The sequence below is a fragment of the Accipiter gentilis genome, chromosome 18 (genome assembly GCF_929443795.1).
Source record: "Accipiter gentilis chromosome 18, bAccGen1.1, whole genome shotgun sequence".
Classification (NCBI taxonomy): domain Eukaryota; kingdom Metazoa; phylum Chordata; class Aves; order Accipitriformes; family Accipitridae; genus Astur; species Astur gentilis.
The window spans coordinates 16,689,376-16,711,922 of NC_064897.1; the positions used below are offsets into that span (position 1 = coordinate 16,689,376).

General features: G+C 43.2%; 2 protein-coding genes across 10 annotated transcripts in view; one reads left to right on the plus strand and one right to left on the minus strand.

The window, feature by feature from the left end:
• Positions 1–22,547, plus strand: part of FBXL14 (F-box and leucine rich repeat protein 14) — a 91,784-nt gene that overhangs the window by 45,875 nt on the left and 23,362 nt on the right. The gene's annotated exons all lie outside the window — the stretch shown is intronic.
• The window catches only part of ERC1 (ELKS/RAB6-interacting/CAST family member 1), a 305,485-nt gene continuing 291,982 nt past the window's right edge, over positions 9,045–22,547 (minus strand). For 8 of the 9 annotated variants that reach the window (XM_049822647.1, XM_049822646.1, XM_049822644.1 and 5 more), the window contains one exon: positions 9,045–15,827. In XM_049822647.1, the coding sequence (XP_049678604.1) occupies positions 15,690–15,827 (138 nt within the window). In that variant the 3' untranslated portion in view covers positions 9,045–15,689. The remainder of the gene's footprint in view (positions 15,828–22,547) is intronic. The other variant, XM_049822653.1, reaches the window with a different exon arrangement.

A 22,547-nucleotide genomic window follows, 5' to 3' on the forward strand; every position in this document is an offset into this window, starting at 1 on the left:
GATTGCTGGTGCCGCTGCCCAGAGGCAGACGCTGCCCTGGGATGGATCTCGCGCAGCCCGGGGACGGTCGCTATTTACAGCTAGTGAAACCACAGCGCATTTCCTGCTTTTATTTCTGGGTCCCACAAAGCCCAGGGACAAAGTGAAGAGCGTCAGCGAGGCTTAGGATGGGCTCTGCAGCTCCTGGCTGTGCCGCTCACAAGTCCTTCTGCAAACCAACCCGATGACAATAAAGCCTTTGTATGAAAACCACTGTGTTTCATAGTCTCCAAAGTGTCCTTTGATGACAAATGCCTTTGCTTAATAGTCTCACCTTCACAGTGCAACCTGAAGGGAACATAAACACAACCCCTAGACACTGTGGCTTCTAAACAAATATACATAGCACAGGTAATATACGGGCTTACATAAACATCAGCATTAAAGCGTGCAAAGTAGGCAGCAAAAGAAACTATAACTGAAGCACCGGTGCAGTCACAAGATACGAAGAAGGAAGAAACCACATGGCAACAGACCGTTTTCTTCTAAGGGATTCGGATGTTGTGTTGAATATGGTCTTGGTGCTCAGCCACCAGACAAAGGGATGCACAGGAATACTGGTGCTCCCGTGGCACAAGCAGCCCTTGGCACATTTCAAGCGCTTGCTCATGAAAAAATTGTATGTGTAAGTATTTACACATGCAAGAAACTAAAGACATATAAAGCAATGAGTTCTAGTTCAGATTGCTGTCATGTACTCTTGCAAACGTGAAATTAAAGACACAGAGTTCCCCCATATAATTTAAGTGTAATTGTGTATGTGTCCCGTACTTTCTGTGTCATCCTTAAGTCATGACTCTGAATTTTCAGCTTGAGACACTGATTTTCCAGGATGCGCAGAGCACCTACCTGCTAACACCACGTGTGGCATCTGAAGTTAAGCCAAATCACTAAATGCTTCAACACATCCTGGGACTGTAATTATACACACCTGCAAAAAACGAAAGAAAAACTCCCCAAAAAATCCAAACCAAAAAAACCCCAGCAAAAACTGAAGACACTGTGATTCATACTTGCTCACATGCATTAGATCTTGTTTTTTACTCAGGGAAGCTTTTTTTTGGTGGATTTGATTCTTGTTTCTGAGCCTTTAGTGTTCACTGAAGCTACATTTTTCTTCGTTTCCCTCCAGCAAGGAGAGCTGGAATTCTTGTTTTGTAAATGCAGATGGGGACCCTCTTTCCATCACAGGGCTTCAGGGGCCGTGTTTGGAAGAACCAAATGTCATAGAAGATTGTAACGTGTTCAACACCCTTCAAGATACGGCTTGTATATAATCCCTTTTATAGTAAACATGAATAACGTTGTGCACAGAGAGCGAATGAGCTTTTGTGTGGTGCAGAGGGCTCAGATCTGCCTCTCTTGATCTTTAACGAGTATATAAAACTGGGCTTTAGGGGTGACTGCATCATTCATTATCAGTGAGTTACAGGAACCTTCCCAAGCACACAGCAGCTAAACCTCTAGGCATCAGCAGTCCTTTTAGAGGCCAGAACCGCAGCTGGTACGTGCTGACAGAGCTCTACTGAAGGCAAGGGGGGAGCTGGCCTTCAACATTGGTTTTGGTTGATTTGCTCCTTATCTTTTCTTCCATTTCCTTAGCCCTTCCTTGTTGAGAAGATGTTAATAGTTAATGGTGTCAGTGCTACGGTGAGGATGTGCTTCGAGACACCCGGACGGCAGGGATCTGGTCAGGTTTGGCTCCAAACTGGGCATGAAGTGATTGCTACACCACTGACTCCTCGCACATCCACAGAGGTTCCCAAATGATCCACGACACCCTCGCTGCACAGTGCCAGGCTGCAACACACCTCGCAGCGACACAACCCAAAGGCCTCCGTCGCGTCTGAACTTGCCGAGATATCATCTTAAGATTGCGCACGTAATGATGAGCATAAGCGATACTGTTGTGCTGAATAAGGTCTCTTACCAGAAAAACAAAAACAGGGAAAGTTGGCGTCATCGTCTCTAACCCCTGTCACTACTCAGCTGTAAGTAAATGCAGAGGAAGCTCTGGGTCAGCGTTAGGCTGGGTGACTTTGCTGTATGGATCTAAGACTGGTTTCCCAATGAAGTCATGCTCCGGTCTGTCACTTTGCACAAAGGAAGCCTCTGGGTCATCCATGGTGATATTTGCCTGCAGCTGTATAGATAGCTTTGATCTACTCTTCTGACAGATGAGCATAAATAATTGTGTTACCACTCTTGTTTTCAAGAGTCATCACTTCATTAACAAAGGGATCAAATTAAAGCGTCCAACTATAAGGGCGAGGAGCAGCTTTTCACTGTCACCTTGAAGTCATTGTGCCTAACTTGGGCTGCTCGGGGGAGACTGTAAGGACTGGTGGTGCGTTAGATGCACTACATCGCTGACATCCAAAGTTTGGCAAAGTGCTCGTTCCTGCAGCTCCGTGCGAAGCCAGCAGCCGCTTTCTCTCCCTGGCACACCGGGCTCGAGCTCACGAGGAACTGTGGGTTACAAACAGAGTGTGTGTTTGAAGACATTAATCCCTCCCTGCCACCCCAGGGACGGCTGCGGACACGGATTCCTGATGGAAGCTGTTATATTTTGCTGACAAATCCCAGTTTTGTGATTTCCTCAGGGTTCCTCCAGGCTCTTGTACCTCTCCTGCCCTGGGTCTAGTGAGGGATCCATTCTGGATTCAAGGTGTCATGTTGCTGCCAAAGTAACAGGAGAGGACCCTTCGCAGGGCACTGGTAGGAAGCACAGTTTGTGGTGTGCAATGTCATCATGGTGATGGAGGATTTGAATGCTGGCCTAAATGCACAAGGGGAAGGAGTTTCTTTTATCTGTGCTCAAACCAGTGTTTCGCATTTCTCATGTCATTGGGGCAGGAAAAATAGGGACCTTACAGTATTGTATTAGAAATTGTCACAAAGGAGTTTGCAGAAGCCAGAGTGGATTGAGCAACTTAGTTCCCACCATCTTCTCTTGAAGGACGAGCAGCACCATGTGCTTTGGGGCAGAGGTTCTTGCGCTTGCCATGCCCGTTGGATAACTTTGCAGGCCATCCAAAGTAACCAGCAAAACCCTTGTGTGTAACAGTTTTTAATTAAAAAAATAAAGATAACAAAAATGAGTGCTGCTTTCTGAGACACACAGAAAGTTGACAGTAGTGAAAAATTGGGCGCTGTTGCCTTAAAGCATTTTGCTAGTTTGTCTTCTGAAGAGACAATGCAAGCCATCAAGTTGCCACCGCTTAACAAATTGCTGCAAGTTAGCTGAGCTTTAGCAATTGGCAGTATGCATGCTCTTAGCCCAGTGCACATCTAAGTCAAGTATGTCAGCTGAAACAGTAGCTGCCAGCTACCATTGTCCTCTCCTTCCTTGCTGAGTAGTAGAAAGACCTTGCCACAGTCATACATCATCCTCAGTGGAGATTCTTGGTTTTCCATACAATCCCCTGTTGTAGGGCCTCCTCTTATGCAGACAATCAAGATAACAGCATGAATTCCCAGTTATCCTGGTTCATTTTACATCTCTGGAGCCCCGAGAGTCTGTAAAAACACAAGTATTCAGCAGTCGTGCCAGGCACAGTGAAGAGGACATCTTGGAAACAGAGCCAAGCTCTGCACAAACCCGTTAATATCTTTGTTACCACTTCAGCTGCATTCTGCTAAAAAAGTTAAAAAAAAAAAAAAAAAAGGAGAAAAGAGGATATTCAGGACAAGCATCATTCTGCTGGATTTATGCATAAGAGATTAGTCCCCCAAATAAATTCCTCAGCAGCGTCCAAATTGTACAGAAAAAGCCACTCAGTACTGCAGGTTTTTTTGCCTCTGCATCAGATCAGGTGAGAAAGCAGCAAGAAGACACCCATTTCTGGTACTGCAGGAGAACTAAGCGATCTAACTCCCAGTTTCTACTCAACATCAGCCTTTGACAAGCCCAGCCTGCACTGGGTATGCTCTGTACGGCACTGGCAAAGGCAGCCACCAACTGCCTTTGGCCAGAACCTTACATTGATCCCCACCCACAGTAACCTAACACAAAGCCACGTTTCCTAGGAGGAGAAATAAGGGCAGTTTTACAGTTTCTGGTAAAAACCATGGTGTTTTCTGCTTGGGCTAAAAGTGTCTCCAAGAGACACTCAACATTTAATATCAAGCAATTGCTGATAACGCTCAGGTTGTAAGCTGCCTGGACCAGGTGAAGTGACAGTTTTATTGTACTTGCATGTTTGATCTTATCCACGATAAGCAATGCATAAAGCACCTTCCCTACAAACAGCTGAGCTTCCTTGGCTTTGGTGGGTGCCACGGCCCTACAGAGCTCCCCGGCTGCTCGTGCTCTGGCTGCTGCTGAGCCCCAGCTCCCTCTGAAAACAACCTGACAGTTACCACTTGGGTTGGGAAAACATACCTGAAGCCAAGATATGCTACTTTACAGCAATGAAGGATATCAGCAAAAGTGGCAATAGTTCAGAATAACCTTAAGAGTCGCACCCTTCGCTTTCTCAAACTTTAATCACCACCACCACCAAAATACCAATAGTAACTGTTAATACTAAATTAATTAATTAATAGAAGAATGGCATGAACTGCTGATTGAAGTCACATGGGGACCAAAAAATGAGATGCTGAAATCAAACTTGCCTCCTTCTGCACTTTGCACTTAGTCTTTAAATCCCAAGTGCATGTATTTGACATCTCCTCCAGGTCATTAAGTATCCGACATAGCATCTTGCAGTTCTTAGCAACTGCAGTCTACAAGCATCTGCAAACATGTGCCCCTTCTGTGATGTCAGTCTCTCTGGCTGTCAGGTGGAGTCTCAAATATTTTAAACAGGACCTTGTGGGAGACTTGTGCTGCTGCCAGGAATGACCTGGCTGAGAAAGGCAATGCGTTTTGCGGACAATAAGGAAGACTAGAGGAAGCACATCACTATCTCCATTTTAGTGTCAAACCACATCTTCCTCTCACTCTTTGACTCCCTAACGAGCCTCAGGCAGTCTTAGCTGCGTATGGTGTCTGATCATAGTTAATGACCAGCTGTGCGTCTGAAGAAACCAGAGTCATCTTTGCTAGATGATGATTTCCACTATCAAACCCATTAGAAATAAGTGGGGGCAATTAAAGTTCAAAGATGCATCGCATGGGGAAGTGCCGGCATGCCCAGGGAGCAACAGCACAAGCGGGTGTCAGTGTGGTGCCGGTGTGAAGGTAGAAGCGGAGGTCTGCTCACAAGCAGTGTTGAATTGCAGGTGCTTTGCGGCCTTAAGCACCTTTGGCAGATGTTTTGTAGAGAAGGGTCAGATACCTCTGTCAAGAGAGGGGGACAAGCACGGAAACAAACTGAAGGTTTGGGCAAATGCAGGTGTATGGTTAAGGGAATTCGATTGCATTTTTATGCTTGCAAAACTAAACTGAGCTGAGTACACAAATAGGTGCTTGACGCACACATCCCTGGAATAACAAGATTTTTCTTGTCGACCTAGACAAAGGAACACATGTACAGATGGAAGAGATGAACCCAAATTTAGCTCTGGATGTGGATTATGTGTATATATGCTGTGCTAGACCAAATCCCCCACTCCGGGCACTTGTGGGCTGTGGAATTTGAGGTCTGGGTCTTCCCATATGTCAGGATTTACCTCATTTTAGAGTCATGTTAGAGCAGATATGAGCTTGTGTCTCTTGAAAAATATGGAAGGACTTTGAGGCAATTCTTTCTCTTTAGGAGCAGCCCTCTTGATGTCTAAGCGGTCACTAATGTGAGGGATAATTTACAGAATCAAAGTGACGAGAGGGTTGCAGCAGAGTACTGGTGGTCTTGGAAGAAGCATGGATGGCAGCAATGCTAGGGCTTATGCAATTACTGATTTGAAGAAATCAATTCATCCTGCACACTTAATGAAGGAAAGGTCCAGCAAAAAAATAGTTACATAAATACATCATTGAAAATTGCATCATGGACGTATTAGGCATGAAGTCATGTACATTTTCTAATTTCCAGACCTTTGGCATTGCAAGCTTAGTATTCTTGAAACACAGTTTTCAGTGTGCAGCTGTATATATTTATATATTATCACACAGATGGGCACAGTCACATAGAGATATATGCAGACGTGCACTTCAATACATTGGGCTACAAGACGATATACTGTTTAAAGCTAAAAACAGTTTCTATGCATTATATAAGAGAGTTTAAGAGTGTTCATATACATTCCAAGACTTGTGGTTCCCCAAAATGGTGCGCCCTTACAGAAAATGAAGGGTTTACTCAAGCTGAACAAAAATCCTTCTAGGAGGGGTTTTGAGCTACAGCAGCAACCATCCTTTTTCCCAATACATAAATAAACCAGATGGTTCTTAACTTGCCTTGTCACAAGGTTTGTGTCCATAGACGTTCCTGGAGCGGAATTCCTGCTGAAGTAAGTGACATCTTCACAGAAACAGGCTGCAGAACCTGGGCCTAAATATTTAACTTCTTGGTTATTCATTTAGAACAGTTTTAATGTTTGCAATTGTAACCATTGGGGAAAGCTAAGGATTGTGTACTTAAAACCAGCTGATTTAAAGCCTACACGCAGAGAATTTTGCTTGCTGTAACCCCACGGCTACACCCAAGCTGGTCCCAGCTGTTCCACTTACATTTTATAATACATCATCAGTATATTCAGAAATAAAGTCTACTAAGACAAGGTGTACGGCTCTGCTTGATAAGCAAAAAAATTGTTTGCAATTAATTTTTACATACAGCTGCAATACATTTAGTTTTCCAGGGCACATGCCCTTTCTTGAGTTTGAGGATTTTTGAAGACAGTAAAAAAAGAGGACTTTGGCCATTTGCCCAAGATTTCTAAACATCCTGAAGCCTAGTAAGAAGAGTGGCTACTGGATATCTCAAAGTCCCAGTCTAAAGGTCACTAGTCATGTGCAGATCACTTCATTAGCACAGGCAATTAGTTCGTAATTAGCGTTTTGGGTAATCCTGAGTGGTACAGCTGATGTGTCCCTACAGCACCAATCCACATAAGCAGAAGGCATCTGTGCAGCCTAAGTGCAGCAGATCCTGTCAGAAACAGGAGATCCTAAATACATTGCTCTGCCCAGTGGATCGCTGATGTGGTTTCAGCAGTTTCCCTGACTGCTGTAATTTAGAAAAGCAGGTTTTACAAAGACATCATGGCTAGAATACTGCAGACGGCCCACGTTTGATCAGGAGCCTGGGTAACACAGGGGGTCCGCACACCCCTATGAACCTATCTTTGCAATATATGCAAAGGAAAATGTTTTAAATTTGTGTGTTTGATCCCAGGGCTGACCATTTGCCATTTCCACTGCTGCCTTGCCTGTTCTGTGTCACAGTAGCAGCAGTCAACACGCACAATTTTATTCAGATGCCTTGTTGTGTTTTACTGCACGACGCATAAAATGTAACCCGATAATGCACAAAAGGGATCTGGCATCTTCGCTTTGTAGTGCAAACAGTGTTATTGTTATGGGCCATCCAAAATATGAGTCAGCCTGCGGGGATACAGCGGTGCAACACACCAAGCAGCCAGAGCCGGCGTGGGCTGCGGCAGCTCGGCTCTGCCTGCAGATGTGCTGCTCTCCCTGCAGATGTGCTCTCCTGCTGGCGGTGGCTGCGACTCTTGCCTTTCACTTGTCCTCCTCTTTTGAAAGGACAAGCCATTCAGAAATGGCATTTGTAGCACTTTCAGACTGACGGATACCCTGTTGTACAGTAATCGGTTAAATTTATGTGGCATGTGGTTTCATTCAGCTGATCTGGACTGCGCTGCACAAGTGAGGCACACCCTGGCCTGACGGGAATCACGAATCCCCTTCTCAGCCAAAGACGCTCAAGCGAACATAAAACAGACTGGGAACCAAAAGGCCGATGGACTCGTCCTTTCAAAGCTCACGAGACCCTTAATCCCCGCATATCCTTTTTCCACACGCTGCTTTACGTGCCTGATTGAAGCCCAAGTGATTGAAACCCAATTAGCAGAGGGAGGGGAATGTCCAGGCACTGAGATCAGGATGCCTGTTCCTGTCACACATGAAGTCACTCGTACGGAAACAGCGAGTCGGGATCTTAAGAGCCCCTTGAAATGATAAATCTACAGAAAGCAGAAGTGACAAGGCCAGCAAGAAAGCCCAGAGAAAAATCGGCCGCAGAGATAAACAAAATGAGAAAGAAACGGAGAGGCTTTGAGAGAGAAGTTGGTTAGGAAGCGTCCTGACTTGGGGAGGTCTGCTCTGCCAGGGCTTCAGGATAGCTGCGGAGAATCTGGTGAAGTGTGTTTAACACGGACATTGTTCTACCAGTGGGACCCCGTGTTGCAATGCTATTCTCTTTAGAACAGTTAAAAACGCCAGAAAAATGAGATTTTTATAGTGACATTACTCAGGCAATTCCCCGTGTCCTCAAAATGCGGCTGGGCCCCGACGCCGGGTAGCGCCCCTTTCCCCCAGCGTGGCAGGGGGCCGTGGCTCGTCCTGTGTCACGAAGCGGTGACTCTTCTCCGCTCCCGTGGGGACGGGACCCGCGGCTGGGTCTCACCACGAGCACGCGCTGCAGGACGGTCTCGCCGGCCTTTGCACAGCAAGGCCTTCCAGGTGCATTACTCTGTAAGTCGTGATCCTGACAACGTTTAAGTCACATTTACTTGGAAAACAGGCAGGAGAGAGGCAAAAGAAACAGCTGACTGTAAACGCAGTTGCTGTATCTCCACTTACCTGACCTGTGAGGTCCCGGGGTAAGTGGGACATGCCTGTGACCGTCAGTCCCTCACCTTCACCTTGTAGGCAGCCCCACCTATGCCCATCAGCACCGCCAGGCACGTGGTGCAGCCGAGACCCCCGGTGGGGTCGTTCCAGTGGTGCGGGTGGGCAGCAAATGGGACCTCAAGCCTGGTCTCCGGGAACTGCCACGCAGCCGCTCGGCCCTCCTACCTGCCCTCCGATCCTGGGCACGCAGGAGAGGACACTGAGCAAGACACAGAGAAATTCACTGAAATGAAGACACGGCACAGAATTTTTAAATAATTTTATAATTTCCTGATGAACTTAGTCTGTGAATAAAAAAAGAAGAAAAAAAATGAACAAAGTGTTTATATTATCAAGGCAAAGTTGAATATAACACATTTTCTTTGCAATTTCATTATCCTGTCAGTAACATGACTCCAGCAATAAAACACATACAAGTTGAAGGCAGCGTGCGCACTTGCATCACAGACATCAATGTCTCCCGCTGCTGTTATTTCAAAAAAGGAATTCAAGTACACTAGATCCCATCCCCAAAGCCTGTCTCTGCCTCTGCTAAAGTGCAACACGTCTCTTCCAAAGCAAATGAGGGATCCGTGTCTGTGGAGTGGATGGAGCTTCCCACAGATTTTTTTTTTAACACCACAAACGATTTGTGAACCTGGTGTGCGGCTCTCCTCATTTACTGTCTTGGAGGGAAACGGCAATATACTGTTTTAGTGGGCTTGGAGCAGCATGTTGGGCTAGCACAGAAATTATTCCCCTGCTCATGGTCCCGTTTGAGTCATCCTCCTTCAGCATCTTAACGTTTGCCACTAAAGCCTCCCCAGATATACTGTAATGAGCTTGTCAGTAAGGGCCAAACGTAGCTGTCCCTGGGCAGGCGGGGAGGACAGAGACTTGGCCACGTCCACAGAGAGCTGCGAAGATGGGGTAGCTTAAAGGAACAATGTCTACTCATAAAATTTGGCTTCAAATTTGGCTTTTAGATAACCACATTTTATAACAAAGAAAGAGTACATGTGACTGATAGATCCATTTTTTTGCCAGTTTCCAAATAGAAAAACAATGTTTTGAACAAAAAACGCCACCAAAGCGCTGAGAACCTAAAGTGGAAATATCTACTTCAAAGCAAAACTGATTGACTTGTATTTTTCAAGATCCGAACTAGAAGTGCAAAACGGGGACAAACAGCATACAGTAAGTTTGATACAAAAAATATGCTCATTTAATGGAATTCTTTACCTAGTCTCATAGGTAAAGCAATTTGGTTTTTTCTGTTTACATTAGGTGCCAGATTAACCTCACATTGTGCCTTTTAAGCAGTGCAAGTCTTTGACGCAACCGCAGCAGAAGGCGGCTGCTAGTCCTTTGCTGTACCATAGCCTGCTGTGGCTATGTGACCAATACCAGCTGCAAAGAAATCCAATTTTGATAATAGACCTACACACGACTACCTGCACCAGCCGATCTGCGCTTGCACGTGTCCCTGGTATTGACAGGTGCCATTGAGAAGACAGGGAAAATTTGGCCAAAGCATTTGGCCCATTTACACCAGTGGTTCCTATCTTAAGGGACACATGGTGTTGATAACCATTACCGGAAAAGATTGATTTCCAAAATACTGTTTCATTCTGCCCATTTCTGTATTACACGTGTACAGTATAAACCTGGGAAAGCAGGAATTTATACAGGGTTTGTAACATTTCCTAAGAGGCCAAGCTGCCTTGGACCTCAAAAGCCTGTGAAAGGCAACTGGTTACAATTATAAGCCCACAAATCCTTTTCCGTACAATCCCGAGAGGAGGAGTCATGGCTTTGTTGCTTCTCTACTTGAATTCCTTTTGATGAAATTTATTTTTATATATTTTTTTAAAACACATCTTTTTCAGTTCTACTACTATCTTTTTTTAATCCGACAACAGACACACATTGTTGGTAACTGCCCCAGCCTTAGGACCACACAGACAATATCGACAAGCAGAAAACAAAACAGGAAAGAACACCCCTGAAAAAGTCAGGAGAGATACTGATGACAGGGTTACAGCACTCACCACACACACTGGAAAAAGTCAGGATTTCTGTGTTTATGCTTTTGACACTAAAAAGTTTTGAAACAGTTTTTCTTTTTTTTTTTTTAAAAATAGTCAGCGGACACAGCCATTTTGTTCAGAAGGATCTGCTGTTGCGTAAGGTTCCTTCCATTTATGTGGAAAAAACAATTAAAAACATTATTTTGTTTAACCCCTGCCCCCCCCGACACTCCTTTTCCTCACCACGCTGACAAGAGGGGTTAGCAGAGTTGGCCTTGCCAGGCGCGATGCCCCACGATGCCCCGTGCCCAACCCTCCCACCCCGCCGACTTCGCTGGGGCAGTGTTAGTTATCCACAGCCTTCTGCGTCCTCTCCGGTTCCCTCTCTCAGTGTGAGTGCTGAGCCGAGTAGAGGCTTCCTTTAAGTATCAGGTGCCTTGATTGTACTATTTCTCTTTTGCATTTCATCGGAGTCATTTGAGGAATATATGCATTACTTACGTAGTGAAATTTTTGCTTTAAAATGGTATCAGTGTGTGACTCTCTACATCCTCTGTAAAGACCCCTTCAGTGGCAAAGATCGGCAATTAGTACAGGAGTGGGGACTCAACCCTGTCAACCTTTATCAGATGTAGAAATTTCCCAACAAATTGAGCACCAGCAGCAGAATGGGTGGGAATTACAGGGCAAATGAAGAGGTGCCCTTTTGTTCAAAAAACAGGGTTATGTCTACAAGATTTATGACATTAATGCTCCCTTGTGCAAAATACTGAGAGCCCCAAAGTACCAGAAAATTTACTAGAGAAGGGATATTCCAGCCGTGCAACCAGAAACGGCACACAGTTTTGTGCATCACATCAGACCTTCACCTTCTCTCCCTCAGGCTTGGCAAAAATCGGATACTCCAAAGGGGCATTTTCTAGAGGGAAAACTGGTTAAAGGCAGTCAAAACAAGAGAGAGAACACTAGAAGCTTAGAGCTTCATTTGGGAGCACACCAGGCAATTCTTCTTCCAATTGCAAACAGTGCTCACGTCCTCACTCTTCAATTCTAGTGTTGCAATGTCCTTTTAGTGTTTTACATGAGGCTGGATTCAGAGGAAAATATGTACTTGGACTCGTGGATACCATGAACAAGCATGGTCGGGGTGTCAGCTTTTACACTATACTTGGGCTTCAGGCTTGAGTTATTTTTTAGCCCAAACCCAAGTAAAATGACCTATTTAATTTTCGACAGACAGCTCCTTAAGTCCTTATATCTCTTAGTTTCTCTACAAATGACAGCTTGCAAGAAAAAAAAGTAATATTAAAGCAATTAAAACTTTCACAGCTCCCGTAGCAAACAGAACTTCATTCGACAGGAGAAGAAAAAGCAAGTTTCCCCAGGCTCCCTGGGAAGGGCCCCTGATTTCCTAGAGCTGCTGCGTTGCAGGACCGCTGTGCTAGGAAACTGTCTACATCTGCCTGGCTGCTGCCACTTGGGTATAAGATTTAAAAAGAGCAGTGGTGGGTTGGGCAACTGGATGAGCATTGCAGTATGTGCACACATGGCCCTTCTGCCATGTGCCCGATAAGCAATTTCATGATGGATTATGGTAACAAAATCCCTTCGTTGCCCTAAGGCCAAATGGTGTGGCACTCCATACAAGCAAAAAGAAAAAGCTTTCACTGGTCACATTCAGCATTAAATCGTGGGCGGCAGTACCTCCCAAATCACATAGTTCCTCAAGCTATTCACCATGACAAGATCTCTGTCAACACAGGATCAGAGAGATTACCTGAAATAGTTCAATAGAGATCAAGTCGGATCAAGTCTGTTCCTAAATGAGATCTGCTCTCTCCCCGAAAGCACTTTACTGAGGTCTAAGATCAATGTTTAAGATGGGAAGCCTAGAAGACCTAGAAGATAACAGCGGCTAACAAGAAAAATTGCAAAGGCCCAACAATCCAGATGGGAGGAACAGCAGGTGTGTGGCTGGGAGATAAAAGACCAAATGGCCAGTGTGAAAACTAGCCAGGCTTGACAAATCCTCCCAGGGAAGAGGCAGAGAGATGTGTAAACAGTGGGATTCACCTGGCTGCCGACGCATGGATCCTGCAGATGCTGTCGGGACAGCACCGTGCCTTTGGCTTGGGCACTTTCAAAGCTAAGAAACGCAGCCACAGGCTGAGTTAAAGATGCAGAAGAACTAGCACTGTCCTGTGATGTGTGGGCAACGCAGGAAACCAAGGGAATTGAAATGACAGCCTGAAGTGACCACCCCTCATTCCCATCCCCTCCCCCTGTCCCTGCCTGCAGCAGAAAAGCTATCAAGGGACATCTCAGTAAGAGGTTTACAAGCAGGAGTCATTTGAACCATCGATAAGGGAAATTCCACAGCTTCTCACAGAGGAGGGATTGTTTTACAGCAGGGAACCAGGGCAGCTGGAGATTTGACCATATAAGTTAATGAGATAGTCAAGAGTGGTGGCACGATGATGTTAGGCTGATGGCTCTGATGCTTTTACAGGCGGCATTAAATTCCTTGAGTGAGTAATTAGGGGTGACAAAGAAAAAGCAAGAGGAAAGATTTCAAAACAACAACTCCTATCGAAACGTGCTGACTCAAATAATGGGACCAAAGGGGTGGTTCTGGGATGAGGCACGGCTCAGTGGTATGTACAGTCACTGTCTACATGCCTTCCGGTGTTCCCCCATTGCACGCATTCAGGTTCCCATTACACTCCTCATCCGTGACAAAAAAAGCTTCAGACACCGTTTTGATTTGCAAAGCACTGGCAGTTCAAAACATGGAAAAGGTGTGAATCACCTCTTCTTTGGAGACTTACATATTTCTTCCTAGTGGACACCACGGTTATGGATCCAGTTCCTTCTGCTGAATCATTACAACAAAATGAATTGGGATGTGATTTATTTTAAATCAGTTAGTTTTCAATAGAGTCTACATGTATATAAGGTTTCAGTTTTGCCCAATTTTCAGTGCTTGTTTGAAAAAAAGACAGAATACATCTTCTCTTACTCAAACTCTTGCTGATCTCCTTTCTATTGGAAGCAATTGGTCTTTATTCTAAAGATAAAAATGAGGTGTGAAAGACCTACAGGGGAGCTGTGCTGTGGATTTGAAAGACCTAAGAAATGAAGTTTTCCTGAAAGGGCTTGGAACATTTTCCTTAGCATAACAGTTTAGTGATTAAGCTCAAAATGTAGTCAGTCATATGGAATTAAACTGCAGGCTCTGAATGGGAGGTTTACTGAGAGGATTCATAATTAGCTAGTGACTAGAAAACCAAGATTTCTTCCACTGCTGTGTTGATATTTGGTCTCCTTTCATCCTCCCCTCATTCTCTTAAGTAATATGAGAATGCTAAAGGGGAACAACTCCTTTAAGGAGCACATGGGAACGTGTTAAAGGGTTCTGTCCTGCAGATGCCCCCAGACACACATAACCACTGGTAGCCAGGAAAAAACGTGTCTCCCCATTAATGCATAGTCCAAGAAAGAACACCCAAGTCCTACTCATAAAATAGGATTCTGACTTGCTACCACAATGACAAACTGACCTGCTGTTTCAGGTCGTATTACCTATCAGCAGGGGCTTTAACAAGTGTCAAAGATGGATGGGAACCAGACTAAGGCCTCTCATATACATTTAAGAATTGCACAGGTTTAACTAAAGCTGTGATTTTATACCTATCTACTCAGCTGGGTGCCAACTCCAGCAGAGATGCTCCTCTTTATAAGAATGGGTTATTGCTCTGAACTCAAACTCATTCCTCGTCAACCTAAGCTAAACCAAAATAAATTAAATTATAATTATAGTAAGAACTATGTTACCGATTTACCTAACTTAGCTTTAAAATTATACTTTCAAGCTAAATGACACAATTTTCTCATTTACAAAACACCTTAGACTATTCTGATGGCAGCTAGTGTTCGCAAAGCTATGGCCTGAAAAATTGGCAATGGACAAACAATACAAGTTAAAATTGGGAGCTGACCTGTTGACCACACCTGCTTGAAGGGAGAGAGCTCTCTATAAAATAAGGACTTAGAACAGACCTATGATGAGAAACCTCAGCTAAAAAACCTAAGAAATCAACAGATGAAAACAGTTACCTGAAAAAATGCCCCACTCAGCACTTCAGAGTCAGATCAGTGAACAACAAAAATCAAAGTTAAGTAAACAGAAAGTACCAGTATGCCTACCTTGTTTCCCAGCTGCTAGATGAAATGACTAACAGGAACAAATAGGGAAACTTTCCTTTCCTCTCTCTGTTATTTAAGAACGTAAGAAACATTGACAGGCAGCAAGACCTGAGCTAGCTAGCTGATGCTGGCCAGTCATGAGCCATAATCAGAGCACACTCAGGTTTGGTTTTAGCACTGTAAAATTCAGGCTCTTAGCTTTTATAAAAAAAAAAAAAAAAAAGGAAAGAAAGAGAAAGAAAGAAAGAAAAAAGAAAGAAGCAATAAATGAATGAAAGGCAAGGGCTATCCTTCTGCAACCTCATGGAGAACTAGAGCTGCTTGTATTCAGTGGATCCCCTCTTCTTTGCTCAGTAGAGTTGGAATAGCTCTACTTAGCTGTATCCAAAAGTCACCATCAACAAAGTCAATGGGGAATCGAATTCTAAAGTAGAAAGGCAGTGAGAAGATGAATGCAAACATGACTGATTAATCATAGACTGGAAGAACCTAGAGAGCTTGTAGAGCACATAGTTTTTAGAGGTTTTTTTTTTGCTTTTGTTTTCTTTGTAAAAGGTGCACCAGAAGTTTCTATTCCATTTTCTGTCTTTCACATTCCTCTCCATTCTCATGGCTCCTTGGACTGACTGGGCTTTGCCACTGGTGTGCTGCTCCAGTGGGGCTAGTGGCTGAGGTCATGATGACTCCTCGAGTGCATTGACGACTTGCTCCAGGATGTCAGGGCAGTGATCCGCTATCTGCTGTAAGATGGCATTGGCAAACTCCTGCAGCTCTGCGCTTTCCTTCTCGCCCTTTTCTAACTCGTCATGAAGCTGCAAGAAACACACAGAGGCATGGTTATTCTCTGCTGTTAAACGTGTTCGCTGTATAACAACACCTGCCCAGCAGGCTCAGCTCCCACATGGGAAAACTAACTGGCTTAACTAGTCCTCAATAAATTGTTCTATGATATATCAGAAAAACTTCTGCTGTAGAATGTTTTTCTGAAAGCAACTGTATTCCAGAAGCAATACAGCATTTTACTAGCATATTTTTTAAATAGTTTGACTTCTATTCATGAGCAACAGTATGTTTCATAGGTCATTACTTCAGAATTGTTTCCTATATGAAAACAATAGGAATGTTACATAATTATACATAATACACTCAGAGCTAACCAGAATTCTAATTTTTCTGTGAAATTAATAATTTTCAGAGATTGTGTTTCCTAACTCTGTCATAAGATGACTATACGCAATTGTGGTGGAACATAAATGATTTTTGTTTACTAACTGCATTTCCTGTTGGCTCATTCACTGTTCAGATTACTATAATCAGCTCAGAATGGGATATGGAACTTCAAAACTTTATCTCATTTACTCTGTCTACAGTCTATAAACTGTTTTTCCAACAAGCGGTGTTAAAAACCGCACCACACAATATATTGGAGTATACGCAAACATAGTTTTCAGCTCCGAGCCTAATGCCATTGCCAGAATTAGGGGCCCCCAGAGTCTTAATGAAGAGCAGGAAACATCTGCCTTCAGTAACCTGTTTTATCTGCCCAGCAATTGATAAAGCCCATGCTAGCCTGTGAACTGTGTAGAATCCCAAGTAAGGCTGTAATTTGTGCAAGCATTTTAGGGATTACTGTACTCACAGTGGTGTAAGGATCTGACAGGACAAGGAGAAGCAGTGTCTCTTACTAGACTGGATGATACAGACAGACTGGATAAGCTTTCAAGCAGATAGCTCTTTCATATAGTATACATCCAAAAAACTCTTCTGTTTTTTTCAGTGCCATGATTTTCTTCTAATAAAGTATATTCTCTATGAATATGACAAGCATATTTGTAGGAGGTACATACACTTAGATGGATTCTGAAGTTTATTGCAAACTTCTGCATCCAAAGTTCTTGTCATTTTGAGCAGCTGTAACAACTAGATTATCTATATTTGAACCTTCTTTTACATTTGTTTTTCTTCTAATATTATGTGTCAGTCCTGTAATATTTCTTACTCCTAAGTGATTAATATTTTAATTGGAACTCTACTGTGTTAATATATGACATGGAAAGAATGGCAAATTGGCATTTTTCATCCCTGAAGGGATAGCTGGTCATCAGTATACACGTTTTTTGATCTATATTTTGTACGTCTGTAACGCTGCTTGCTGTAGGTTTTTAAAAAAAGAGAACTATCAGGCAGCAGGACAACAGGGATCATTTTACCACTGTAAGAGCACAATGCAGTGGGAAAGGTTATATTTCTACAGTTAAAATTCTAATCAGATACAACAGTACGTCTCTGTTTAGTGATGGTGTCAAGCAAAGCACAGGAGATGATTATTACTGCAAGAAATACTGCATAAAAACAAACAGCCTAAGAATGACTATAGAGTAAATATAAATGCTTTTTAAGGAAGTTACAGTATAGACTTCTATAGACAAAAGTGAGAAAGGAAATTAAAAGGGTAAGCCTGCTACACTATTCCCTTTACTAGGCAGGGTAGCATATAGTAAATTATTTGGGCTTTGCGTGCTGAATGTTAGTTTAATGTGTTCTTATGTGCTTTGTTCCTACTGGCTGCCGTACTCACAGAACAGCTATACGAATCCGAAAGGGGCTCATGCCAAGAATCACAATGCAAAAGCAACCTGATCCTGCTCTGCGGAGTGACATGAGCCGGGGAAGTGGGGAAAACGAGAGGGAGGGGAGCACTCCGCGCTCTGTAAGGGCTCTCGGGGGAGAAGGGGGGGAATTCAGCAGTAACCCATAATGGCTCAAAACCAGCACACTGTGGATCGGCGATTAGCCTGGTTCCAACAGCCTGGCAGAGTTATTAGTCGGAAACTTGCAATGGATGGGTAAGCCTAGGAGAGGTCCAGTCAGCGAGCAGGATTGAAAGGGTCAGCACAGCCAGCTAGGAGCAGTGCTGAGTATTAAAAGCCGGCAGACTGGGTTTCAGGGACTACCTCCGAGTCTCAGGTTGCTCAGCCTAGTGAAACCCCGGCGACTCCGGCGGCCCCAGTCACAGCAGCCTGCAAACCACCTAACCGCTGGTAAATTCACGGCACTGGCTTGAGCGTTGAACTCTGAGACGGGGCCGCCGTGGCTTCGCGGGCCGGCGCAAAGATTTCACGGTGCCATTCGTCGCAAGGGTGGGAGGTCGTGGAGGTCGGGAGAGACAGCAAGTAACGGGAGAAGAAGCCAACGATGTAATTCCCTTTTCTTCATCTGGCTCCTGCAAGGGGCCCGGCTCTCGGTCCGCAGGAGGAGAGCCAGGAGAGGGCAGTGTTAGCAGGGAAAGCAGGGCCGGCTCCGGCCGTCCTGCACCACCACTGCCCAGCCAGCCGCCCTCCGCCGGGCATCCCAGCCCAATCCGGCCGCTGAAGCTTCGGGAAAGGACAAAGCCATTAAACAGCTTTATATAAATATAAAAGCACCTCAGAGGGATTAACCTTCAAAGCTGAAAGGAGGTTGGTGGACAAGGGAGAATCCTGCAGGATCTTGTCTTCAGCGGGGCAGTACTGCTAAGTCAGTGATGTCTCAGTTTCTTGCTGCACTGGTCAGCTTTTATGTATTCATAAGATTCCTTATAAAATCAAGGTAAGCCCAACAAAGTAAGCCCATGCCAAAGCTAAAATAAATTGAATGCGACCAAACAAAAGTAACCAACTCCACCAGATGAAGAAAATATTTCCAAGAAATAAGTTTTTTGACCATCAAGAGCCCAAAAGGAGACGGCTCTGAATGCTAAGGCCAGCATAATACTTTGCAAATTAGTGCAGACAGAAAGTCTACACAGCTGGCTGGCAGATGTCTGTGATGAAACGTCTTTGAAAAAAGTAGCAACGATAGCCATGCGTTGAGTTTGCTAGCTTCAGAACATCTAGGTTTAATAATGTGATTTCTACTTAAACAAAGACATCTTAATTGACTATGTGGCTGGTTGCAGCATTTCTGTATCGCGTATGTCATCTCCGTTTACGTCATTCCTTTCAGAAACAGCTGTGAGCAGCACACGTCACTCCTCATTCAGACAAGCTCCTTAATGGGGAACATCCAGTTCTCCATGGTATAACTTGATTCACCTAGATGTTTGGCAGTCCAAATTGTAGGGGAGTTTCTCTAAAAGTATTACTATCAATTCTGCTCCTGGTTTCCTAGATTTTCTTCTTGTGAATGCAAACGGAAATGGTGTTATCTTCCCCATGCCATTTTTCTATGAAAATAAAGGAGTGTTAACAGTCCTTTTTTGTTGGCATTTTCAGCTGAGGATATGAGGAGATTCATACACTTTCTTCATAGAAATAGTCAAAGAAGAGAAGGCAAGGCCAGATATGTTTGCCTAGTTGATGACAAGTAAAAATAGACAGCTCAGAAAGAAAAGGATAGCAAGGACCCCAGAAGTGCTTCATAGTATTTATACTTTATCTTTGGAGAGAAGAACAGAAAGGACCTTCAGCATCTCAGGGGAATGGAAGTTTGCAGATAATCTGGAACAGATTCAGACACTTTTCACCACTGCTGCCTGCCTTCCTGGGTTTAAAGCAAGTCATGGCAGGAATACTTTTCCATTTATAGTTAAACTCCATCAGTGAAAAAAATCCCAAACAATTCGCCATGAATTTAGCTTGCATTGTGCTTCTCTGGTCCAAGATATTCCAGAATTTATTTAAAGATTAATTGACATTCAGAGGGAAGATAATTTCATAGTTAAGAAATAGGATGCTATGGTTTTATATGCACCCTAAGTGAACTGTGGTGCTGCTCCACAGAACCTTTGTGGCTTTTGCTTATCCCATAACGTAAACGCAACATTAAGCTAAGATCCTTTAAAATTTATTTTTATGGAGGAGGCTTACTCCCCAAAGTGTTATTTTCCTCTCATTAACAATTCCACAAAAAAACTGATGAAAAAAGGCAAACAAAAATAAAGTAGTATCTCAAGCTATGGACAGTAAACCTCAATATAGAATATGAGGTGCTTCTAGGGCAGCACAAACCCAAAATTAACTGCAGGACTTCTGTAAGGCTACAATACCAGAACCTGGAATCATGTTTCTCCAAAGTTTAGGTATTTCTGGATCGGGCTACGGTTAGTCCAAAACATATGTTTAAAGCTTAAAGTAACAGAAATAAGCATCAAAAAGAAATTCAAGTGATTTAATCTTAACCTTTGTTTTGTCTCAAAATAAATTAAACTACACTGTATCTCAGGCAAACGGTCAAGAGCTTTTGCATCTTCCCAGATCAACCAGTGAAAATATGTATGTTTGAAGTATTGAGAGCCAATTGCATACAAACCTTTATTTCTCAACTATAGACCTATAAAAGGGCCACAAGAAAGGGTTAGGAATATGGAAATCCCAGTCTGCCAAAGTTTAAAAAGAGAAAAAAAGAAAAAAGAAATTTGTTACGCAGACCCTTAAATATTTTTGCTCTACCTGGAAATTTTGTTTTTATGTTACCTTTTTCAAAATATTTAAAACATATGCAGTTAAAAATTAACGTAAGATTTCAAATTAAACATTCTGTCTTGTCTTTTAAAGTCATGTAAACTTTAAAAATACATTTCAAATATATTTAAATACATTTGAATAGATTTTACAACCAATTTTGACAAAAGAACCTGAAAAAATTTGTTGAGGGATCTTGCACCATGTATTTGAAATAACTTTGCATATGGGATTCATCCTGCATTCCTGAGCATCTCTAAGCTTTGTGAATAGCAGACATATTATTTCCTTGGTAATGAATGAAATTCAAAATTGTATAAATGGTCAGAAGGAATTAAAGAAATGCCTATAAGTTATACTTTGCATTTGACTGGAGAAGTTTTCCTGCAAATCCTGCACTTGCAGGTAATATGTCCATCTTCCACCACCAGCAGCAATCATTTCACAGTCCGAGGACAATTTTCTGTTTGTGTAAATTCTGGGGTACGTTACACACTGACAATTAAAGCTGCTATAGTGTACAGGAAGTTGTTATTCTGTGGGTAAGCAGGACAAATGATAATTATTACCTGTACCACAGAGCTATCTGCTAGGGCCAGGCCCTGCTGACCTAAGCATGCATAATGCAGGCAAACCCGACAACCCTAATCCCTAACGACTCGCAATTCTGCACATTAAAGGGACTGTGAAAAAGAGTTAGGTGGCTACTTCTCCTAATTTCAGTTGCAATGCATTACCTTAGGTGTCAGTTTACTCTCTTGAAGCTGGATTGCTAGTCACTACCAGAATTACTCTGTGATGCACTCTTCGTGCTGGGCTCGTACTTCGCCCCTTGCTTTCTCTGCTGGTGAATGAGGGCTCTGTGTCCCCACAGGGGCTCTGCCTGTTTAGTCAAGGCAGTATCTGATAGTCATAATCACAGGGAAAATTCACCTGTCTACAAGGCAAATCTTAAACACCTCTCCTATAGGTCCTAGCTGATGAGTTTTGGAAAAACTTTTATACTGTTAGGACGGAGGTTTAACGGGCAGTTACGGTTTTGTACATGCACAGCGCAAAAAAAAAGAGAAGAAAGGACAAAGCAGGAAGTACTTAAATGAAATGATGAAGTTCTACACATCCAAGTTATTTCAGGATCAGAACTGGAGCCCCTTCTATTCCTTCCATGTTATTTATTTCCTCTTTAAGAGGAAGTTCATATCGTTTATTACGAAGTCATGGAGAATCCTATTAGCTCTGATAGGTATTCCAAGAAAGAAATTTCCATGGAGTATTTTGGTCTATAAAACCCAGTGAGCCCAGCAAGCCAAGAGAGGACTGAGCTGCTCCTGCAGGTGGTTCCTCTTCTCCAGGAAGGACGCCCACGCAGGCAGGCCCAGCTGCCCCTGCACAGCCCAGCAGAATCCACAGCAGTAGCTCGTACCAGGAGATGCTGCAAAAAGCTTCCACAAGGACCACAGTGTCCGAGCAAAGCAGAGGGTAACAGAACTTGTTACTAATAGCAAAACATACAGAGAGGTGAGCTGCCCTTGAAAAATAAGGCAATAGCTCAGATTGGTACACCATCTGCTTGTAGGAAGTGCTTGAAATGAAAGCACAGTAAATTTTAGACACACCACACACGCACAAAACACTTGACCATGTCCTGAAAGCAATGTTTTTCCCTTTATATCTCGTCTCAAGTTAGGAATAGTTAATGTTACTGACTGTTAGTATGTATTTCAATTAAAATTAGCCATTCCATGCACAAATAAAAATGGGTAATGTTAGGGCATTATGGATATGGTCAACTTCTGGATAATGTTTGTGACTTCAACAAGTATTTAAGAACCATGACACTGATCCCAAGTTCTCATCCTCACCCAAAATATTAATTTAATATAAAGGCTTAAAATGCTATAAAATGTAGTAATTTTAGAGAGTTCCTATATCCATTACTTTCTCAACTAGAGTCAAGAAATACACTTGCACACAAAGAAGGATATAAATTGTTGCAATTATTACTTCTAATTTCTAACAGAGACCAGAAGTGGGCTGTTTAACTTTAAAGTACATTATGCATTCCCATAAGATTACAAATTAAAAATAAAT